This window comes from Hyperolius riggenbachi, chromosome 11, assembly GCF_040937935.1.
Source record: "Hyperolius riggenbachi isolate aHypRig1 chromosome 11, aHypRig1.pri, whole genome shotgun sequence".
In the NCBI taxonomy this organism is placed as follows: domain Eukaryota; kingdom Metazoa; phylum Chordata; class Amphibia; order Anura; family Hyperoliidae; genus Hyperolius; species Hyperolius riggenbachi.
In genome coordinates, this window is record NC_090656.1 from 17,894,723 (window position 1) to 17,913,819 (window position 19,097).

Consider the following 19,097-nt stretch of genomic DNA (forward strand, 5'->3'; position numbering starts at 1 on the left):
TCTGTTCCTCTCTGATTTGCCAATATTTCTCATGCTGAGACAATGCACTTTCTATTGCAGTGCTGGGTGGGAGGAGGGCAGGCAATACATACACAATCAGACAGAGGAGAGTAAGGAAGGAAATGACATCAGGATTGGCTTCAATATGGACCAGTTAAATTGGAGAATCCTAATGGTGGCCATACATGGTAAAAAAAAATTTCATCCAATCTTAACATTTCTATGTAGTATAAGGGTTAATTAAGTGAATTTACTGAAAAGATAATTTAGGCAGTTCCCTTATATTACATAGAAATGGTAAGATTGGATTAAAAAAAATTGTACCATGTATGGCCACCATTAGAAGGATTTTCTCTTTTTTTTTTTTTACTATAGAAAAATCACTAAAATAAAAACGTGGGCAGTGCAATACATATATTATGTAAGTAGTGCAAGTGTTTATCTACTTATACATGTGTTTGTTTTTTCCTTGGCTAGTATGGCTGACAGCGCCTCTTTACGTCAATAAGGAGGCGTGTCTTCAGCTTAGAGTCACCATGCCTAGAGTAGAAGGCTCACCTAGCTTCATCAGTTGTCCAGTGTCATAACCGGTGCCTGTCCCGCATGACACCAGTGGCATGTAGTGACATTGCTACATATGCTGGTGCCATGTGGTACAGGTGACTGTGGTGACACTGGGCAAAGCCAGGATTCGTACCAGCGTTATAGATGAGCCTTCAACACTCTACATGGGGGAAACAACATATAGACTTGGAGAAATACCAGCCAGAACTCCATCACGATATTGCATGTAGTTAGCACAGATTGTGTCCTTGTGACCCAGATTTTTCTACTTTCCTGATCAATCCTTTTGACCGGAAAACGATCAAAAGATCAGCCAGGTGGCCAGGTTGCCTTATCAATTCTCCTCCAATCCGATAAAATTATCAGATTGGAAGGTCGATCGGCCCACAAAATCAAGTTATGTATGGACACCCTTAAACTCCATGGTAACATAGACAGCCAATTTTACCAGCCCCGTGGAGTACAAGAATTTACTTTACAAAACCTTTTGACCCTCATACTACATGGAGGTGGTAAAACTGGCCAATTAAGATCATTTGTGTGTATGCCCACTTAAAGTGGAAGTGAAAGCTGTTTAAAACCTAAGAGTTTCACTTACCTGGGACTTCTGCCAGCCCCCTGCAGCCGACCTGTTCCCACGCAGCCACGCACCGATGCACTGGTCCCACGCCGCGGCTCACCTTCACTTCGTGCAGTACGGCGGAACTCTGCCTGCAATGCCCTGGCCGTGCGGCTCCTCGTTCAACCTTCTGTGGCCAGACACATACTGCACAGGAATAGTAGAGATTTTCTCATGCTGCACTCCTGGCTACAAGAATATGTACTAGGATACGCATGGCCAGGGGGCAATGGAGGAAGAATTAGAAGTTTGCTTCAAAAGTGAGCCATGGCAGGTGAGCTGAGGATCGTTCCAGGACTGTGCAGGTCAGCTGCAGGGGGCTGGCAGAAGCCCCACGTAAGTGAAACTTTTTTTTTTTAAACAGCTTTCAGTTCCGATTTAAAGTTAGATTAAACTCTGCAATGGCTGCTGATCAAATTCACTTCGACCAAGAATCTAAGATGAATATGTGTACAGAAACCTCCTGACAACCATAATGCCGTATCTTTAGTGATGCCTAACACTCAAGCAACACTCCTCCCCCCTCCCCCACACACACACACTTTGGGCACTTATCCCACTCCATTCAGCGCTGAATTGATTTGCATTATTATATTTATAAAGCGCTAACAATATTTCTATCATGGAGCTGGAAAATTGTAGATTTGATGGAAACAAACATTTCAAACATTCAGGCTATCATCCTGGATTTTTAGCAAACTTTTTTTTTTTAAAAATCATTGAAGATTGCAGTAAAAATCTATACAGGTGTGGCCAGCATTATTGTATTAATAACTATTGTAAGATGATGTGTCATTTGTGAATTTCTTCTGAATCGAAGGGAAATTTGAACACAAAATGGACATACACCAGTTTTGCTTCAGACTGTGCCAGCTTTTACTATTATAAGAGGACTACTACCTGTGGGAGGAGCCATAGCATGACTACTACCTGTGGGAGGAGCCTTTCTGCCTAGGCAGGGCAGCATTGCAGCGAGATTGGAAGTGTGTAAAGATTTACTTTTCTATATATGAGTTTTTTTTTACTGTCTGATCATTGATATATGTACATGTGCATAAAATGATTTTTGTTATAAAAATATAAAGTTTTCAAACATTCTGTCTGCAGTGAAAGATCTATTATTCCAGTAAGGACTGTGTAGGAAATGTTAGCTCTGACTATGGAGTACTCCTACCTTCCTTGCCCATCCACACAAGTACAAAACTTCTCATAAATGACTTATCACAATTGATAAAAATACCTTGAGTAACTATTTTGCTTGTAAATGTGCTGAAAGGGTAAGTTGTTCCTGATTTCATTTCAATTTTACTTTTATCTTATAGAGAAGCTCCAGTGATAATAACGTCATGAACAAAAGTGCTTAATTTTTACAATAATTATGTATAAATGATTTAGTCAGTGTTTGCCCATTGTAAAATCATTCCTCTCCCTGATTTACATTCTGACATTTATCACATGAAAAATCTTTATTGCTGGCAGGTAATGTCACTGGAAGGAGATGCTACTTGTTTTTTTTTTTGGCAGTTGGAAACCGCTGTTATTTCCCACAATGCAACAAGGCTCTCATGGTGTCATGTCAGCACAATGGTCCTGACATCACACTGTGGGAGGGGTTTCACCACAATATCAGCCATACAGCGCCCCCTGATGATCCGTTTGAGAAAAGGAATAGATTTTTCATGGGAAAGGGGATATCAGCTACTGATTGGGATGAAGTTCAATCCTTAGTTACAGTTTCTCTTTAATTATATTATGTTTTTGCTCTTTGGATGCTTAAAAATGTAACATACGTAAGGTGAGAACAGGTGAAAAAGCTTTATGAATCATAAATGTGTTTATGAATACATTTCAACTTTGTTTTTGCAAGATTACAGGTAAGTGTTTTTTTTTTTTTGGGGGGGGGGGGGTCTATATACTTGCCAAGTCAAGCAGTCTAGCTTGTGTCAGAATGAGGTTTCTCTAGAATATGTCTTTAAGATCAGCCTGCTGACATTCAAGGCTCTACACCACATGGGACCCAAATACATAGCGGATCTATTGGAACTTTATGCCCCTCCGCTCTGCCAACAAGATGAAGCTGGTTATTCCCAGTATACACCTAACATTTGGTGCTCAGGCCTTTTCCTACGCAGCCCCTACTCTATGGAACTCACTTCCACAATCAGTACGAGAGGCTCCCTCTCTAGACAGCTTTAAAAAAAGGCTAAAAACTCACCTCTTTTCCCCAGCCTTTGAGACTGCATAATGCAGGGTCACAGCGCTTTGAGTCCCCAGGGAGAAAAGCGCTATATAAATATTATTGTTATAGGAAATGTGGGGAAAAATCCCCACCACTCTGCTTACCCAAGACTTCCTCCAGCCGCCAGCCTGGGGTCCTCGCTGGTGCAGAAGCCGACCGAGGTTGTCCTCTACTGCACCTGCGCTACTGTCAAGTCCACATGTCCGGAATGTACTGCGCAGACAAGGACCCTGTGCCAGCAGCCGAGAGTGGAGCTGCAGCGTGGGATATGTTGGCTGCAAGGGGCTGGAGGGAGGAGGGTTTTTTGCCTAACATTTCCTTTAAGTGAGAACTCTAAAGAACTACTGTTTCAGGCAGAAGATAAATTTACAAGAGAATGGATTTATTTGCTATACATCAGCATTTCTCTTGAACCATCTTGTAAGAGAACACAGGCAGTGCCAGGGTTAACTAATTTGCTAGCTGCACTACATTTTTTCAGAAAAGGCTTCTATCGAGCCGTAGCTGGCAAATTGTGGGATTGTCCCAAACCACTTCCAGAATCCTGGTCCAGGTGTTAAGCCCTATTCAGAATGTTGCTAGGTGGTGTTCAAAGGACTGCCTTTTTTTACCCACAATTCCATGCGAATCGTATGGCCTTGTGTTAAATTACCGCTGTAAAATGGAAATATCGACACGTTACCGAATGGTTACCGCATTATCGATATTTTATCGAATTCACACCGCCTGTGGAAAGACCTTGATGAATACAACTAGAAATTGATAAACTTCAAATTCAGTAATTTAACGAACTGGAAAAAGTTAATCTTAAAGACGATGATGAATTGAGGCAATATTAGTCATATCCATATTGCCATGAAAAGGAGAAAGAAAAAAAATAAAATGAGGGATTCTCCTAACCAAGAACCGCAACCAATCTTGCCAGGAGTTCTAACGCTACTGTTCTTTTGTGCATTATCTGAATCGAACTGTAAAAAAAAAAAGCCAGTAAGGCGGAGACACCAGGGTTTGTTTGCTCCAAATGTTTGCCACTTTATTTTTTTAAATCACCTTGGCCATATCAGAACTGGGTGTGGGCTTGCTGAATGATTAGTAAAAATTAGTGGTTGCATGGGCATAAAAGTCCACATTCACACAAACAAGTAATTCAGCTTAAACTACATAAAGCAATCAGTGAATATGAGGCAGGTGAACCAGGAGTTAAGTCTTTCAAATGGATCCCAGACACAAATCCATGGAAATATCACCACAACCTAGAAACCCGAACATCACTCACTGTGGAAATAGGCCCACGGCCCAGACACCCGAGCATCACTCACTGTGGAAATGTCACCACGGCCGAGACACCCGAGCATCACTCACTGTGGATATAGGACCACGGCCCAGACACCCGAGCATCACTCACTGTGGAAATGACACCACGGCCCAGACACCCAAGCATCACTCACTGTGGATATAGGACCACGGCCCAGACACCCGAGCATCACTCACTGTGGACATAGGACCACGGCCCAGACACCCGAGCATCACTCACTGTGGAAATAGGACCACGGCCCCAACACCCGAGCATCACTCACTGTGGAAAGGTCACTACGGCCCAGACACCCGAGCATCACTCACTGTGGAAACGTAACCACAGCCCAGACACCCGAGCATCACTCACTGTGGAAATGTCACCACGGCCCAGACACCAGAGCATCTCTCACTATGGAAATGTCACCACGGCCCAAGCATCACTCACTGTGGAAATGTCACCATGGCCCAAACACCCAAGCATCACTCACTGTGGAAAGGTCACCACGGCCCAGACACCCGAGCATCACTCACTGTGGAAATGTCACCAAGGCCCAGACACCCGAGCATCACTCACTGTGGAACAGTCACCACAGCCCAAACACCCAAGCATCACTCACTGTAGAAATGTCACCACGGCCCCAACACCCGAGCATCACTCACTGTGGAAATAGGACCACGGCCCCAACACCCGAGCATCACTCACTGTGGAAAGGTCACTACGGCCCAGACACCCGAGCATCACTCACTGTGGAAACGTAACCACGGCCCAGACACCCGAGCATCACTCACTGTGGAAACGTAGCCACGGCCCAGACACCCGAGCATCACTCACTGTGGAAATGTCACCACGGCCCAGACACCAGAGCATCTCTCACTATGGAAATGTCACAACAGCCCAAGCATCACTCACTGTGGAAATGTCACCATGGCCCAAACACCCGAGCATCACTCACTGTGGAAATGTCACCAAGGCCCAGACACCCGAGCATCACTCACTGTGGAACCGTCACCACAGCCCAAACACCCGAGCATCACTCACTGTAGAAATGTCACCATGGCCCAAACACCCAAGCATCACTCACTGTGGAAATAGGACCACGGCCCCAACACCCGAGCATCACTCACTGTGGAAATAGGACCACGGCCCCAACACCCGAGCATCACTCACTGTGGAAATAGGACCACGGCCCCAACACCCGAGCATCACTCACTGTGGAAAGGTCACTACGGCCCAGACACCCGAGCATCACTCACTGTGGAAACGTAACCACGGCCCAGACACCCGAGCATCACTCACTGTGGAAATGTCACCACGGCCCAGACACCAGAGCATCTCTCACTATGGAAATGTCACCACGGCCCAAGCATCACTCACTGTGGAAATGTCACCATGGCCCAAACACCCAAGCATCACTCACTGTGGAAAGGGCACCACGGCCCAGACACCCGAGCATCACCCACTGTGGAACAGTCACCACGGCCCAAACACCCGAGCATCACTCACTGTAGAAATGTCACCACAGCCCAGACACCCGAGCATCACTCACTGTGGAAATGTCACCACGGCCCAGACACCAGAGCATCTCTCACTATGGAAATGTCACCACGGCCCAAGCATCACTCACTGTGGAAATGTCACCATGGCCCAAACACCCAAGCATCACTCACTGTGGAAATGTCACCAAGGCCCAGACACCAGAGCATCACTCACTTTGGAAATGTCACCAAGGCCCAGACACCCGAGCATCACTCACTGTGGAACCGTCACCACGGCCCAAACACCCGAGCATCACTCACTGTAGAAATGTCACCACAGCCCAGACACCCGGGCATCACTCACTGTGGAAATGTCACCACGGCCCAGACACCCGAGCATCGCTCACTGCGGAAATAGGACCACGGCCCCAACACCCGAGCATCGCTCACTGTGGAAATGTCCCTACAGCCCAGACACCAGAACATCTCTGGAACTATCACTACGGCCGAGACACCCGAGCATCACTCTGTGGAAATGTCACTACGGCCCATGTGGAAGGCTCCCTATACTAAATTGAATTTCTTTATTTGGCACAGTTATTGGCCTGAGGAAGCGGCTCAGACCTGCGAAACGCGTTGCCTGTGCTAAATAAAATCTTTTATTACCATAAAGGATTTTGTCATTAAGGTAAGCTACCTCATTTCATTTCCAATTTTAAACTGCTTTTAAAAGCTGTAATATACACCAGGGCACCTCTTTCCCAAATTTTGCATACTAGACCCCCCTACATCCACTGTTCGAGGGGAGGAGTCAGAACAGCCGTGGTTTCTACCACGGTGGCCCTCTGTCCCCATTTTTTTCCAGGAGTGTGACCAAAGCCAGGTCCGAAAGGGCCACGCCGAGTGGAGACAGGTTTAATATCTCCACCTGCTTCCTGTGGTCGGTTGCCCCCCCCCCTCTTTGCAACCTTTCTTTGTGAGTAGGGTTTTAATCATTTTTATTACACCTTCAACTCAACATACCATACACTATTGGGCTCCTTAAACCCCCAACCCCAGGGTATCAAGACACCCCCACCACACTACTAATCTGGGGAGGGTCAGGAATACAAATGGTGGAGTTCTCTTTTTAAGGGAAGCTTAAAGCGGAACTAAAGTCTCTAAAGAAAGTTTCACTTACCTGGGGCTTCTGCCAGCCCCCTGCAGCAGACCTGTGCCTATACCATTTCAAAATGACCCTACGTTTCCCCGCCACGGCTAATGGCTTTTCTAAACGCAGTGGAAGCAGACTTCTAAGTCGACGTCCACTGCGCCCTGGCCACGTGTATTCTTGTACGCATTCCTGTGGCCCGGAGCAAATCTCTACTGCGCCTGCGCAGTGCATTTACTGGCGATGGAAGTGTGAACAAGGACGCCACGCAGGCGCAGTGTATACTGATGGAAGAAGTGAAAATAATCCGCAGCGGGGGAGCAGAGGATAGTTTTTGCCCACGGCATGGGCACAAGTTGGCTGCAGGGGGCTGGCAGAAGCCCCAGGTGAGTGAAACTTTTTTTTTTTTAAGAGACTTCAGTTCTGCTTTAATTGGCATGTGACATGATGAGATAGACATGTGTATGTACAATACATAGCACAAAAATAAATATGCTGTGATGCATTACTACTTAAATATTCAGCAATGCAACTGACAGTTTCTCTCCAGTTGGGCTATAGCACTCCTCACTGATAAGGAATTACAGCCATAAACCATTTTCCTGACAAAATGAGTTTCTGAAAGCAGGGGATAGATGAAAACAGGTCAATAGTTCATATATTTTCTCTCTCTGAAACATGGAACTGACAAACAAATTACTTTGGAATATCTAAGTCATTTTTTAGGAGTGAGAGGATATATCCAATTGTTTATAATTTTTTTCACTTAATTTTCACTTTAAGAAGAAAAAAAAAAAATGTACTAACATGAAACTGAACTGGAAAGCATTTCTCCTCTATGCCACAAGCACAACACACATTAGCCTCTGTATATCGCCTGTTCAGTGAGGTAACCAAGCAGAATATGGCATCAAATGGATCGGTTTATTGACTGAAATAAAACACAACTTTAACATGAGTGATCAGTAAGGAAAAGAAAAGAAAGAAAAATTCCCATTTCTGCAGATTACAAATTCTCACCAGGACTGATGTGTGCTTGAATGCTATTGTGGGCAGGCAGCAGCGAAGCACCCAATACTTGTACTTGTGGCCTCCTCCTGGGCAGCACTGGCAGCCATGCATGGTAGCCTTCCCGACCACGATCAGTTCCTCAATGCATGCTATCCTCCCAGGCCCACACTCTGCTCCCAGGACCGGCAGCTTCCCACACTTTACAGGATTCTACATAAAAGCAATGGCCAGTCTAGATTCCATAAATCCAAAACCAAGACCTTTCCTGCACGGTGAACTTTGGTGCCACTAGAAATTTGGCACATTAGGCTACCATTCTGGATCTAGAGAAGCATCACATATTTCAGGGTCAGGGGAGGTCAGGGTTAAGGGATGTCCCCAGTGATACTTTTGTCACACAGCCCCATTGTAGCTAAAACCGTCCTTGACTAGAACCTGACGCAAAATTGGTAACACTATTGATCAGGAAATAATTTATTGAAGATAAGTATATTTGCTATACTACATCTGTCCTAATTACCGCTAGTGGTTATAACGCTACATGGAGACTTCCTATGCCTTTAAAGGGAAGGTCCAAGCAAAATAAAAAAAAAAATGGAGTTTCACTTACCTGGGGCTTCTACCAGCCCCATGCAGCCATCCTGTGCCCTCGCAGTCACTCACTGCTGCTCCAGTCCCCTGCTGGCAGCTTGCCGACCTAGGAGGTCGGCAGGCCGCATTGCGTACATTTTTACGCATTCCCGCTAATGCAGGAACAATAACACATACATTTTTACGCGTTACTGGTTCAATGCGTACATTTTTATGCACTGAACCAGTAACGCGTAAAAATATGTGTTAATGTTCCTGCACTAGCGGGAATGCGTAAAAATGTACGCAATGCGGCCTGCCGACCTCCGAGGTCGGCAAGCTGCCAGCGGGGGACTGGAGCAGCAGTGAGTGACTACGAGGGCACAGGATGGCTGCATGGGGCTGGTAGAAGCCCCAGGTAAGTGAAATTCATTTTTTTATTTTGCTTGGACCTTCCCTTTAATACAGTGGAAAACCAGTAAGTGCCCTTTTACAATCAGTGTGCGTTAGTACGTGTTTTTTCCATAGCAGTGCACTGTGAAAGAGACTTCAGTTAAAACGCGTTAAGTGTGAAAGGTGCCATAGGAAAACAGACATTACTTTGAAAATCAGTTTTCTTTCAGTTATAACTGAAAGCAACTGATTAAGTGTAAACGGGGCCTAAGGTTTTGGCCAAAAACAGGCAAGATTCCAGAGAAAGTCCAAAGCTAGAGGTCTCCAATGATCACATGAAAGCCGATGTCCCACCAGACTCCGCCTACAACGAAGTCATTTCTGACTGGACTGGCCTATCGCAATGCTCAGGGGTTTGCTAATCAATGTGACAATTCAGCTCCAGATATTAAGATGCCAAAGAGGATGTCAATCATGTGACGCCTTTATCCAATCGTTTGTCTTCCTTAAAGAAGCAAAAAGCCACATCTCATGCTGCTCAGCTTCCTGACCACACAATGCTTATATTGCAATTCATTCACGGGGAGGTGGGTCATCATACCTCTTACTGGTGCCCCCACACACGGCAATTCGAGCATTTTATTAAACTGACTGGACACATTTTTCTATTTGATACTTTGTAGGATTTTGATTGGCTGTCCAAACGAAAGTACTCAGAACAGAACCATTAAATCTCTCATCAAATTATTTTATTGGACTGAGATAGTCGCTCTATTGCCATTTTTGGAAATCGCAACATGTGTGGGCACCATAAGAGCTAATCACGAACCACCTGCCTTCCGATCCCACCATTTGAAAGTGCTATTTGTGGAGTTACCAAACAATATTTACAATTTTAATATTCTAACTGTATTTACACACAACAAAAAAGAGCATCTTTAAAACAGTTATTCTACAGATCTGTTAAATGTAGTGTATAGTTCATAAAAAAAAAAAAAAAAGTAGTTAATTCTCCGTACACCAGAACTTCCCCAAGTCCAATCCAGCAAGCCAAAACCGTCAACAGGTACATCCAATAAAAGGGGCGTTACAACTACCCCGCTGCCAAAAAGAAAAAAAAAATTTCCAATGAGAGTAGCTGAAGACTTTAAAGCGCGCATGCAATTCTCAGAGCGGCCCGACGGGCCAACCCAGACTAGCGGACGCTTCCTGCACGGCCCAGCTCCTCCTGAGGTCTCCGATGGACAGACCCCTCCCATCAGCCAAGAGCCAATAGGAGAGGGAATTAAAAACCAATCAAATACGCTGAGTTCCCAGATTTTAAAATCCTAATCAGTGTAGGAAATCCCAAGGGTAAAGATTAAAAGCTTCATCTGAAGAGAGGAGCTCAAGTCCTCCTAGCCTTCTTCCGTGTGGCCAGAACCATCATTATAATGCGGATTACAATCAGCCAGTTTGCCAGTCCTGTGTGCCCACCACTAGGTCTGCAGTGCATTCTCCTCTTTACTGAACGGCATGACTGATCCCGGCTTCACCCAAGACAAGCCAGAGACGTGGAGGGATTTATTCTGCTCCTCGGATTTCTTCTAGAAGTGAGAGAAACGCAGCTGAATCATCATCACAGGAAAACAACTCATTAGGTCAGGAGCGCACAGGCGGCACATGCACGCGTCAGGATGATACACGAGTCAGGATGGGAGCACACAGGCGGCACATGCACGCGTCAGGATGATACACGAGTCAGGATGGGAGCACACAGGCGGCACATGCACGCGTCAGGATGATACACGAGTCAGGATGGGAGCACACAGGCGGCACATGCACGCGTCAGGATAATACACGAGTCAGGATGGGAGCACACAGGCGGCACATGCACGCGTCAGGATGATACACGAGTCAGGATGGGAGCACACAGGCGGCACATGCACGCGTCAGGATGATACACGAGTCAGGATGAGAGCACACAGGCGGCACATGCACGCGTCAGGATGATACACGAGTCAGGATGGGAGCACACAGGCGGCACATGCACGCGTCAGGATGATACACGAGTCAGGATGGGAGCACACAGGCGGCACATGCACGCGTCAGGATGATACACGAGTCAGGATGGGAGCACACAGGCGGCACATGCACGCGTCAGGATAATACACGAGTCAGGATGGGAGCACACAGGCGGCACATGCACGCGTCAGGATGATACACGAGTCAGGATGGGAGCACACAGGCGGCACATGCACGCGTCAGGATGATACACGAGTCAGGATGAGAGCACACAGGCGGCACATGCACGCGTCAGGATGATACACGAGTCAGGATGGGAGCACACAGGCGGCACATGCACGCGTCAGGATGATACACGAGTCAGGATGGGAGCACACAGGTGGCACATGCACACCTCAGGATGGGAGCGCACAGACAACGCATACACGTGTCAGTTTGAAAGCACATAGACCGCGCACGCACAAGTCAGGATAGGACAGTGATGGCTAACCTTGGCACTCCAGCTGTGGTAGAACTACAAGTCCCATGAGGCATTGCAATACTCTGACAGCTCTAAGCATAATTCAGGGAGGCAGAGGCATGATGGGATTTGTAGTTTTCTCACAGCTGGAGTGCCAAGGTTAGCCATCACTGGGATAGGAGAACACAGATGGCACAGGCACAGGTCAGTATGGGAGCACACAGACAAGCATGTACACACGTCAGGATGGGAACACAAAGGCAGCACATACACGCGTCTGGCTGGGAATACACAGACCACACATATACCCATGAGGCTGGGAGCACACAGATTGCATGTATACAGGTATTCAAGAGGTTCTTTGAGCAGTTTTACACAAAACATGCAATTCATCAAAACAGTTACAGGTTACAGTATTACTACCTCTCTATTTGAAAAAGTATTCTCAGATTCCCGTAAAATAATTCAAAAAAGGCACAAGTAAAATCTGCATCTACTATTCTTTATTTCATCGCCCACAGAGCAGACATGGAGTTAGGACTCAAAGCATTCCATTAAGAGCAGCTTCAGGAGAAATAATGTCTTAAAGTGACTGAAGGGAGAGGTATATGGAGGCTGCCATATTTATTTCCTTTTAACAAATACCAGTTGCCTGGCTGTCCTACTGATCCTCTGCCTTTAACCTCCTGAGCGTTAGGCCGCTCAGGAGGTTTTGCAGCCTAGAGTCCCACAGTATAAATTTAACAGATCGCATGCCTGTAAAAGCTTTAGCTAGTACAGGTTGCCGGCACCCCCAATCGCTGTCGATTCCCCCGCCAATGCATTACCCAGCCTGGATCCAGCGATCGCGCAGCCTCCCCACAGCTCTGGTCTTCACTATGGGGAGGATCGCACATGACATCTACGTCATGCGCAGTCCTGATCCTTCCCATAGCGAGACCGGAGCTGTGCGGGGAGGCTGCGCGATCGCTGGATCCAGGCTGGGTAATGCATTGGCGGGGGAATCGGCAGCGATTGGGGGTGCCGGCAACCTGTACTAGCTAAAGCTTTTACAGGCATGCGATCTATTAAATTTATACTGGGGGACTCCTGAGGCCAGCGAGCGGTATGTCCGACACAGTGTCCGGCATACCGCTGAGGATAGCACTTCAGCCATAGACCTTGAACAAGCATGCAGCAGGTTAGGCATTTCTGACATTATAATCAGATCTGACAAGACTAGCTGCATGCCTGTTTCTAGTGTTATCCAGACAATACTGCAACCAAATAGACCAGCAGGGCTTCCATATTCTTCTCACTAGAGTTGTCCTTTAACCTATTTTGGTTCCTGGACGTAGTTTCTACGTCCAGGAACCATGCGCGCTGCCGCGGCCGATCGCGCGCGTGCACGCGCACTCCCGGCCGCGGATTCGGTAGCCAGGGAATCAATGTATCGGGCTACGGTGCCCGATCATTGATTTCTCTCCCCCGCTGAAAAAGCGACAGCTTCTCTCAGAAGCTGCGCCTTTTCTGGCCGTTACCTGCCCAATGCGCCACTCTAAGCGTGTGTTACGCTTAGAGTGACGTCATGTAAACAAACTCATGGCCGCCATCTTGTGGCCAAAAAGTAATACTACACCTGTAAAAAAAAAAAAAAAATTTAAATTAACACACATTTATATTATAAATCTATTGTTTACTTCCCACCCTCCCAAAACTACCCAAATAAAATGTTTACAATAAAAAAAAAAAAAAAAAACATTACAATAAAAAAAAAAATAAAAAAATGTAAATATTTACCTAAGGGTCTAAACTTTTTAAATATCAATGTAAAGATGAAATATTTCTATATTTTTTTATTTTAAACTTGTAAATAGTGATAGATGCAAAACGGAAAAAATACACCTTTATTTCCAAATAAAATATTGTCGCCATACATTGTGATAGGGACATAATTTTAACAGTGTTATAACCGGGACATATGGGCAAATACAATACGTGAGTTTTAATTATAGAGGCATGTATTATTTTAAAACTATAATGGCTGAAAACTGAGAAATAATGAATTTTTTCCGTTTTTTCTTATTCTTCCTGTTAAAATGCATTTACAGTAAAGTGTCTCTTAGCAAAATGTACCCTCCAAAGAAAGCCTAATTGGTGGCGGAAAAAACAAGATATAGATCAGTGCATTATGATAAGTAGTGATAAAGTTATAGGCTAATGAATGGGAGGTGAACATTTCTCACGTGAAAACGACGGAACCTGAATGGGTTAAACATAAAATACAATGCATGTTCCAGCAACTCTGGGCTCATAAATGGAAAAAGGAGGGGAGAGCATTGCACATCGGGCTCTCCCCTGCGCTCCCCTCCTGCATCTATTACTAGCAAGCTGGCAGCAGTGGCGGCATCAGCAATACATACCTCCATCCACTGCCGGAGGTATCCGATCTGTAAGGGCTTCATATAACTTCCTGTTTTAACAGGAAGTAGTGTCTTCACACTACTTCCTGTTAAAACAGGAAGTTATATAAAGCCCTTACAGATCAGAGACCTCCGGCGGTAAACGGAGGTATGTACTGTAGAGCTGCTGCTGCCAGTAATAGATGCAGGAGGGGAGAGGAGAGCGGAGGGGAGGGGGGGGGGGTCTGTCCCCCCTCCCCACCGGTGTGCAAAGCTCTCCCCTCATGCTGCAACCCCTCCTGAACCCCCCTCCCCCCCAAACGGCCCTGAGCGGGCCAGGGGAGGGGGGGGGGCAGACTGACTCAATTTCTTGCAGGGAGCCCAGGGACTTCTAGTTACGCCCCTGATAAGGGCCAGAATGTGCAGGATTGCTTTCAATCCTCTAAAATAAAATGTGTCCCTGCGTGTGCAGTCTCTGTGTAGCTGGGTCCGTGATTTTTGCTACTGCGCATGTGCGCAGCATGGACCCAGCCTCAGAGACAGGACAAGGACGGGGGCCAGGGAGCCAGGCAGGCGTGTGAGCGGGCGGCCGGGTGTGCGGCGGGTGCGCGAGCGCAGTACATGCGGCGGCGAGAAACAGACCCTAGAGCCCGTTTTCAAACGGGCTTGGGTCTGCTAGTTTGGGAATATAATCCCACTTTGTAACCACAGTTAAACCTGCTGGAAACTGAGGACAGCATGATTTGGCCAACAAGCCATTAACACTGTTGCATGAAGGGGCCATAAAGAAGATATTAAACATTGACAGTTACGGTGGGGTCATGGGGTTCAGAATATGTATAAATCTCATTGGCTAGAGTAACTACAAGCCAAAAAAACTGAGTGTCTGCTCTGTGGGCTGAATGGTGGACATAATTTTCTTGTGTCCGTTGCAGCTTACTTCAGGGAAAGATCAGTTTATTCAGATTTTTTTTTACGGAGAGGTACCAATAATTAAGCCCACCTCAGTACATGTAAATAGAGGGTGAAATAACCGGGCAATAAAGCTCCTGAAGTCTGCCCTCTTTATAAGACATGAGTGAACAGAAACCCGCCTGGCATGTGAGAATGGCGAAATAAAACACGCAAGCACAATATCATTCAGGCCACACATCTGCCAACCCATGTTCATATCTCGGGGGAGGGGTGAGAGGAGAGCTGGTCCAGCAGACCCGCTTAGGCTACGTTACGTGCATACTTTCTGCGCGAGCATCTTCTCTCTGGCTTCATCGTGTAAGCCTGGATTCCAGGGAGAAAACCTGCACAGGAGAAAGACATACATTGCAGTGAATGACTTGGTTCTCAGCCAGGAAACTACATGTTGGGGGGGGGTCCAACATTCTCCCTGTGTGGGTTTCCTCCGGGCACTCTGGTTTCCTCTCGTATCCCCCCAAAAATACTGACAATTGGTTCCACCTCACAACTGAAGTGAATCTGAAGGAAAAATAAACTTATATGATGATTTGTATATGTAGTACAGCTAAGAAATAACAAAAAAAACGTTAGCAGCAGAGATAAAAGTAATATTGTTTCCAGTACAGGAAGAGAAACTAGTTATCAGAATATTTATTCGCCAAGTGCGACAGAAACCGCAAAAGAGCTTATCTGAGCTCCATGTCTTTCAAAGTCGCGGAGAGCGCTGTCTTCTGAAGCTTATTATCTCAAGTGTCTCTGGGGGACATCTATCAAGAAAGTGTCGGAGACAAAATAGTAGGTTTTTATAAATCCGTGCAAAATTGTCTCAGACATCGTAAGAAATCACTAAATAGTGCAGATTCCTTCTTAAACTGTTAGGAATAGGAGGAGTTAGGAAGCCAGCACTGAAAGGGTTAAGCACAGAACAGCTTCACGGGACACTTGGCAACGGGGGGGGGGGGGGGGGGGGGGGAGGAGGAGCCCTTCACAAATCATGTCTAGCCTGAACTGCTGCACTACCCGTAGAACTGCTATGAAGCACTTAATCTGCGGCAGTTTAGGGATGGATTTGCACTTTTCTTAACTGTAGTGCAGCTATAGAAATCCACGCTAAACTGCCGCTATTACGTAGGATTTGAGAATTTTCTTATCATGCAGAACAGTTCCTCTGCTGGTTAGAACAGTTTTAGAAGAAAAAACTGTCGGTAATGCTTTGATAAATCTGGCCCACTGTATTTTGTTTTTTCTGCAGAAAACAGTTCAAAAGTTCACTAGCCTGCTCTGTGAAATCATTTAGAATGCTGAGTGTAGTGTGTAAACTGCAAATAGAGAATGTTGCAAGGTTATAAAAAAAAAAAAAAAAAAAAAAAAAACTACAAATAAAAATGAGACTATTTTCTTTGCTACTAATGTTCTATTAATTATCCATACACATACAATTCATCATAATTTTTTTCCGCTTCAGTGTCCCTTTAAGCCCCATTTACACACTAGATCAAAGATGGCTGAGGTGGCCGATGATAACCACCACTTTGAACGAGAATCAGGCATGTGTACAGTAGACAGGTCACTGACCATCTCTAGAGAGGAGAGATCCTGCTGTCTGCTTGATACACCTATGGCAGCCAGTAACACTGGTTTAAAAGATTTGACCACAGATCACACGTGGGATAAAAATAGCTATTCTGGCATTCATTAAAGAAAAATCAAGGTGTGTGTGTGTGTGTGTGTGTGTGTGTGTGTGTGTGTGTGTGTGTGTGTGTGTGTGTGTGTGTGTGTGTGTGTGTGTGTGTGTGTGTGTGTGTGTGTGTGTGTGTGTGTGTGTGTGTGTGTGTGTGTGTGTGTGTGTGTGTGTGTGTGTGTGTGTGTGTGTGTGTGTGTGTGTGTGTACGTACTGGGGAGGGAGGGGGGGGGGAGGGGGAATTGCCCATGCACAGCTTTCTTGATGGCACTTTCGTGGCCAGTGCTGTGAAATTGCATGGCCCTACTTCCGCATGCACAACATCCCACATCTAGCAGATCTTTCGTACAGTGGCACACTGGAGGGGATCGGGAGGACTCGAGAGGGGGTGTGAAGTGTGTGTGTGTGGGTGGGGGGGGGGGGGGGTCAGGTATTATTTAAGTTGGCAAATATGCAGTATTTGTGCACTGTGTGAAAAAGGGGTTAACTATAATATTCAATTGAATATTTTAGAATTATCATTGGCAGCCAGCAGGCGAAGGTATACATTTTACAGCAATAGACACTGTATTTGCTTCCGACTGTACCTCCCTTAGGTGATCTCACCCAGCCACGGCTACTTACATAATTGCATAAGGATCCTCTATCTTGGGCTGGTCGAAGAGGTGACTGTTGCATAGTTTAACACTGTCTACCACTTTACTCTTAAAGAGCTGTACATCCTTCTCGTATCTGGCAGGAAACAAAGGAAACAAAGCAACGTCAGAAACAGGCCTGGAAACCCGGAGGGACGAGCTACTCAAATATAAACCAAGGAAAAACAAGGAGTTAGGCCTGGTGCACACCAAAAACTGCTAGCAGATCCGCAAAATGCTAGCAGATTTTGAAACGCTTTTTCATCTTTTTCTGCAGCGTTTCAGCTAGCATTTTGCGGTTTGTCTAGCGGTTTTGGTGTAGTAGATTTCATATATTGTTACAGTAAAGCTGTTACTGAACAGCTACTGTAACAAAAACCGCCTGGCAAACCGCTCTGAAGTGCCATTTTTCAGAGCGGTTTGCGGTTTTCCTATACTTAACATTGAGGCAGAAACGCATCCGCAATCCAAAATCTGCAGCAGCCCGGGAGTATGCGTTTCTGCAAAACGCCTCCCGCTCTGGTGTGCACCAGCCCATTGAAATACATTACCCAAGCGTATCCGCAGCCGCAAGCGAATCGCAAAACGCAGCCGAAACGCTCTGGTGTGCACTAGGCCTTAGAGCACAAAGCCTTTCAAATTGCTCATACATTTCTGCAATTAAAATTAGTAAATATAAAAAATAGTCCATGACATGGAATTATTTTTAGTAGAGGAAAATTATATGTTAATTGTATGCAAATGTATGCTGCTTGGACCAATCAATCCATCATCCACTGCATTCAACTGGTCCAATTTTAAAGGTACACAAACATGCTTAAAAACTACAAACTCTTTCATAATGGAGAAAAAACAAACCATAATTACAATCTACTACAAGTCAATACTATCATCAGCCTATACCAAAAGTGAGGTCACCTGAGTAAAGGTACGTACACACGTCTGATATTTCTGAACAACTTGACGTCCAAACCAGTCGTTTAAACAGTTTTGTGTGTGTACGAACTATCGTAAAGGTGGCCACTAATGATCCAATTTCGAAAAATCGTTCGAGCGATCAGAAATTCTGATTGGAAGTGAAATATTGTAATACATCGGTCACTACACCATCAACGAACCAATCTTTGCTTCCGATCTATCACAACCAACAAGAAAATCCAAATTTTGGTTCGACAGAAATTCATTCGGACGATATTTTTTTCACTCGTTCATAATCGATTGTGTCCATCAACAGAGGTTATTTACAACCAATCCGATCAGAATTTGATCCCTCAAATGATTTTTCGCTAGAAATTGGACAGTTAGTGGCCACCTTTAGAATGATATCAGCAGTTTTGACTGATCCACTTAGCGGATCCGTGGACTAAATGTCATTCAAACCACAGTTAGGTCTGTACATGTGTACAAACAACTTGTTGTTGTTTGAAAGTCTATTAGTTTGACACTGAAGGTGCCCATACACTAGAACGAATATGGGCAGATTCAACCAAGAGAAAAGTTCTCTATTCGAATCTGATTAGAGATAAATAGGTTTCTAATCGAATCTGCCCATACACTACAGGCCGATTCCCTTCCGATTTCAGCATGAAATCATTTGGGAATCAGCTGAGCCCGCCGCGTCCGCCCTGCCCCCTAAATGTATGTGATGTAGTGCATTTATACAT

At 45.5% G+C, this 19,097-nt stretch overlaps 1 protein-coding gene across 2 annotated transcripts in view; it reads right to left on the minus strand.

Moving 5' to 3' along the window:
* Positions 1-10,199: 10,199 nt before the first annotated feature.
* AKTIP (AKT interacting protein) overlaps positions 10,200-19,097 on the minus strand; it is a 45,569-nt gene continuing 36,671 nt past the window's right edge. The window contains exons 8-10 of one of the 2 annotated variants that reach the window (XM_068261764.1): positions 17,423-17,530; positions 15,401-15,461; positions 10,200-10,901 (exon numbers count right to left, since the gene is read on the minus strand). In XM_068261764.1, the coding sequence (XP_068117865.1) occupies positions 10,797-10,901; positions 15,401-15,461; positions 17,423-17,530 (274 nt within the window). In that variant the 3' untranslated portion in view covers positions 10,200-10,796. Of the gene's footprint in view, positions 10,905-15,400; positions 15,462-17,422; positions 17,531-19,097 lie in introns of both variants that reach the window. The other variant, XM_068261763.1, reaches the window with a different exon arrangement.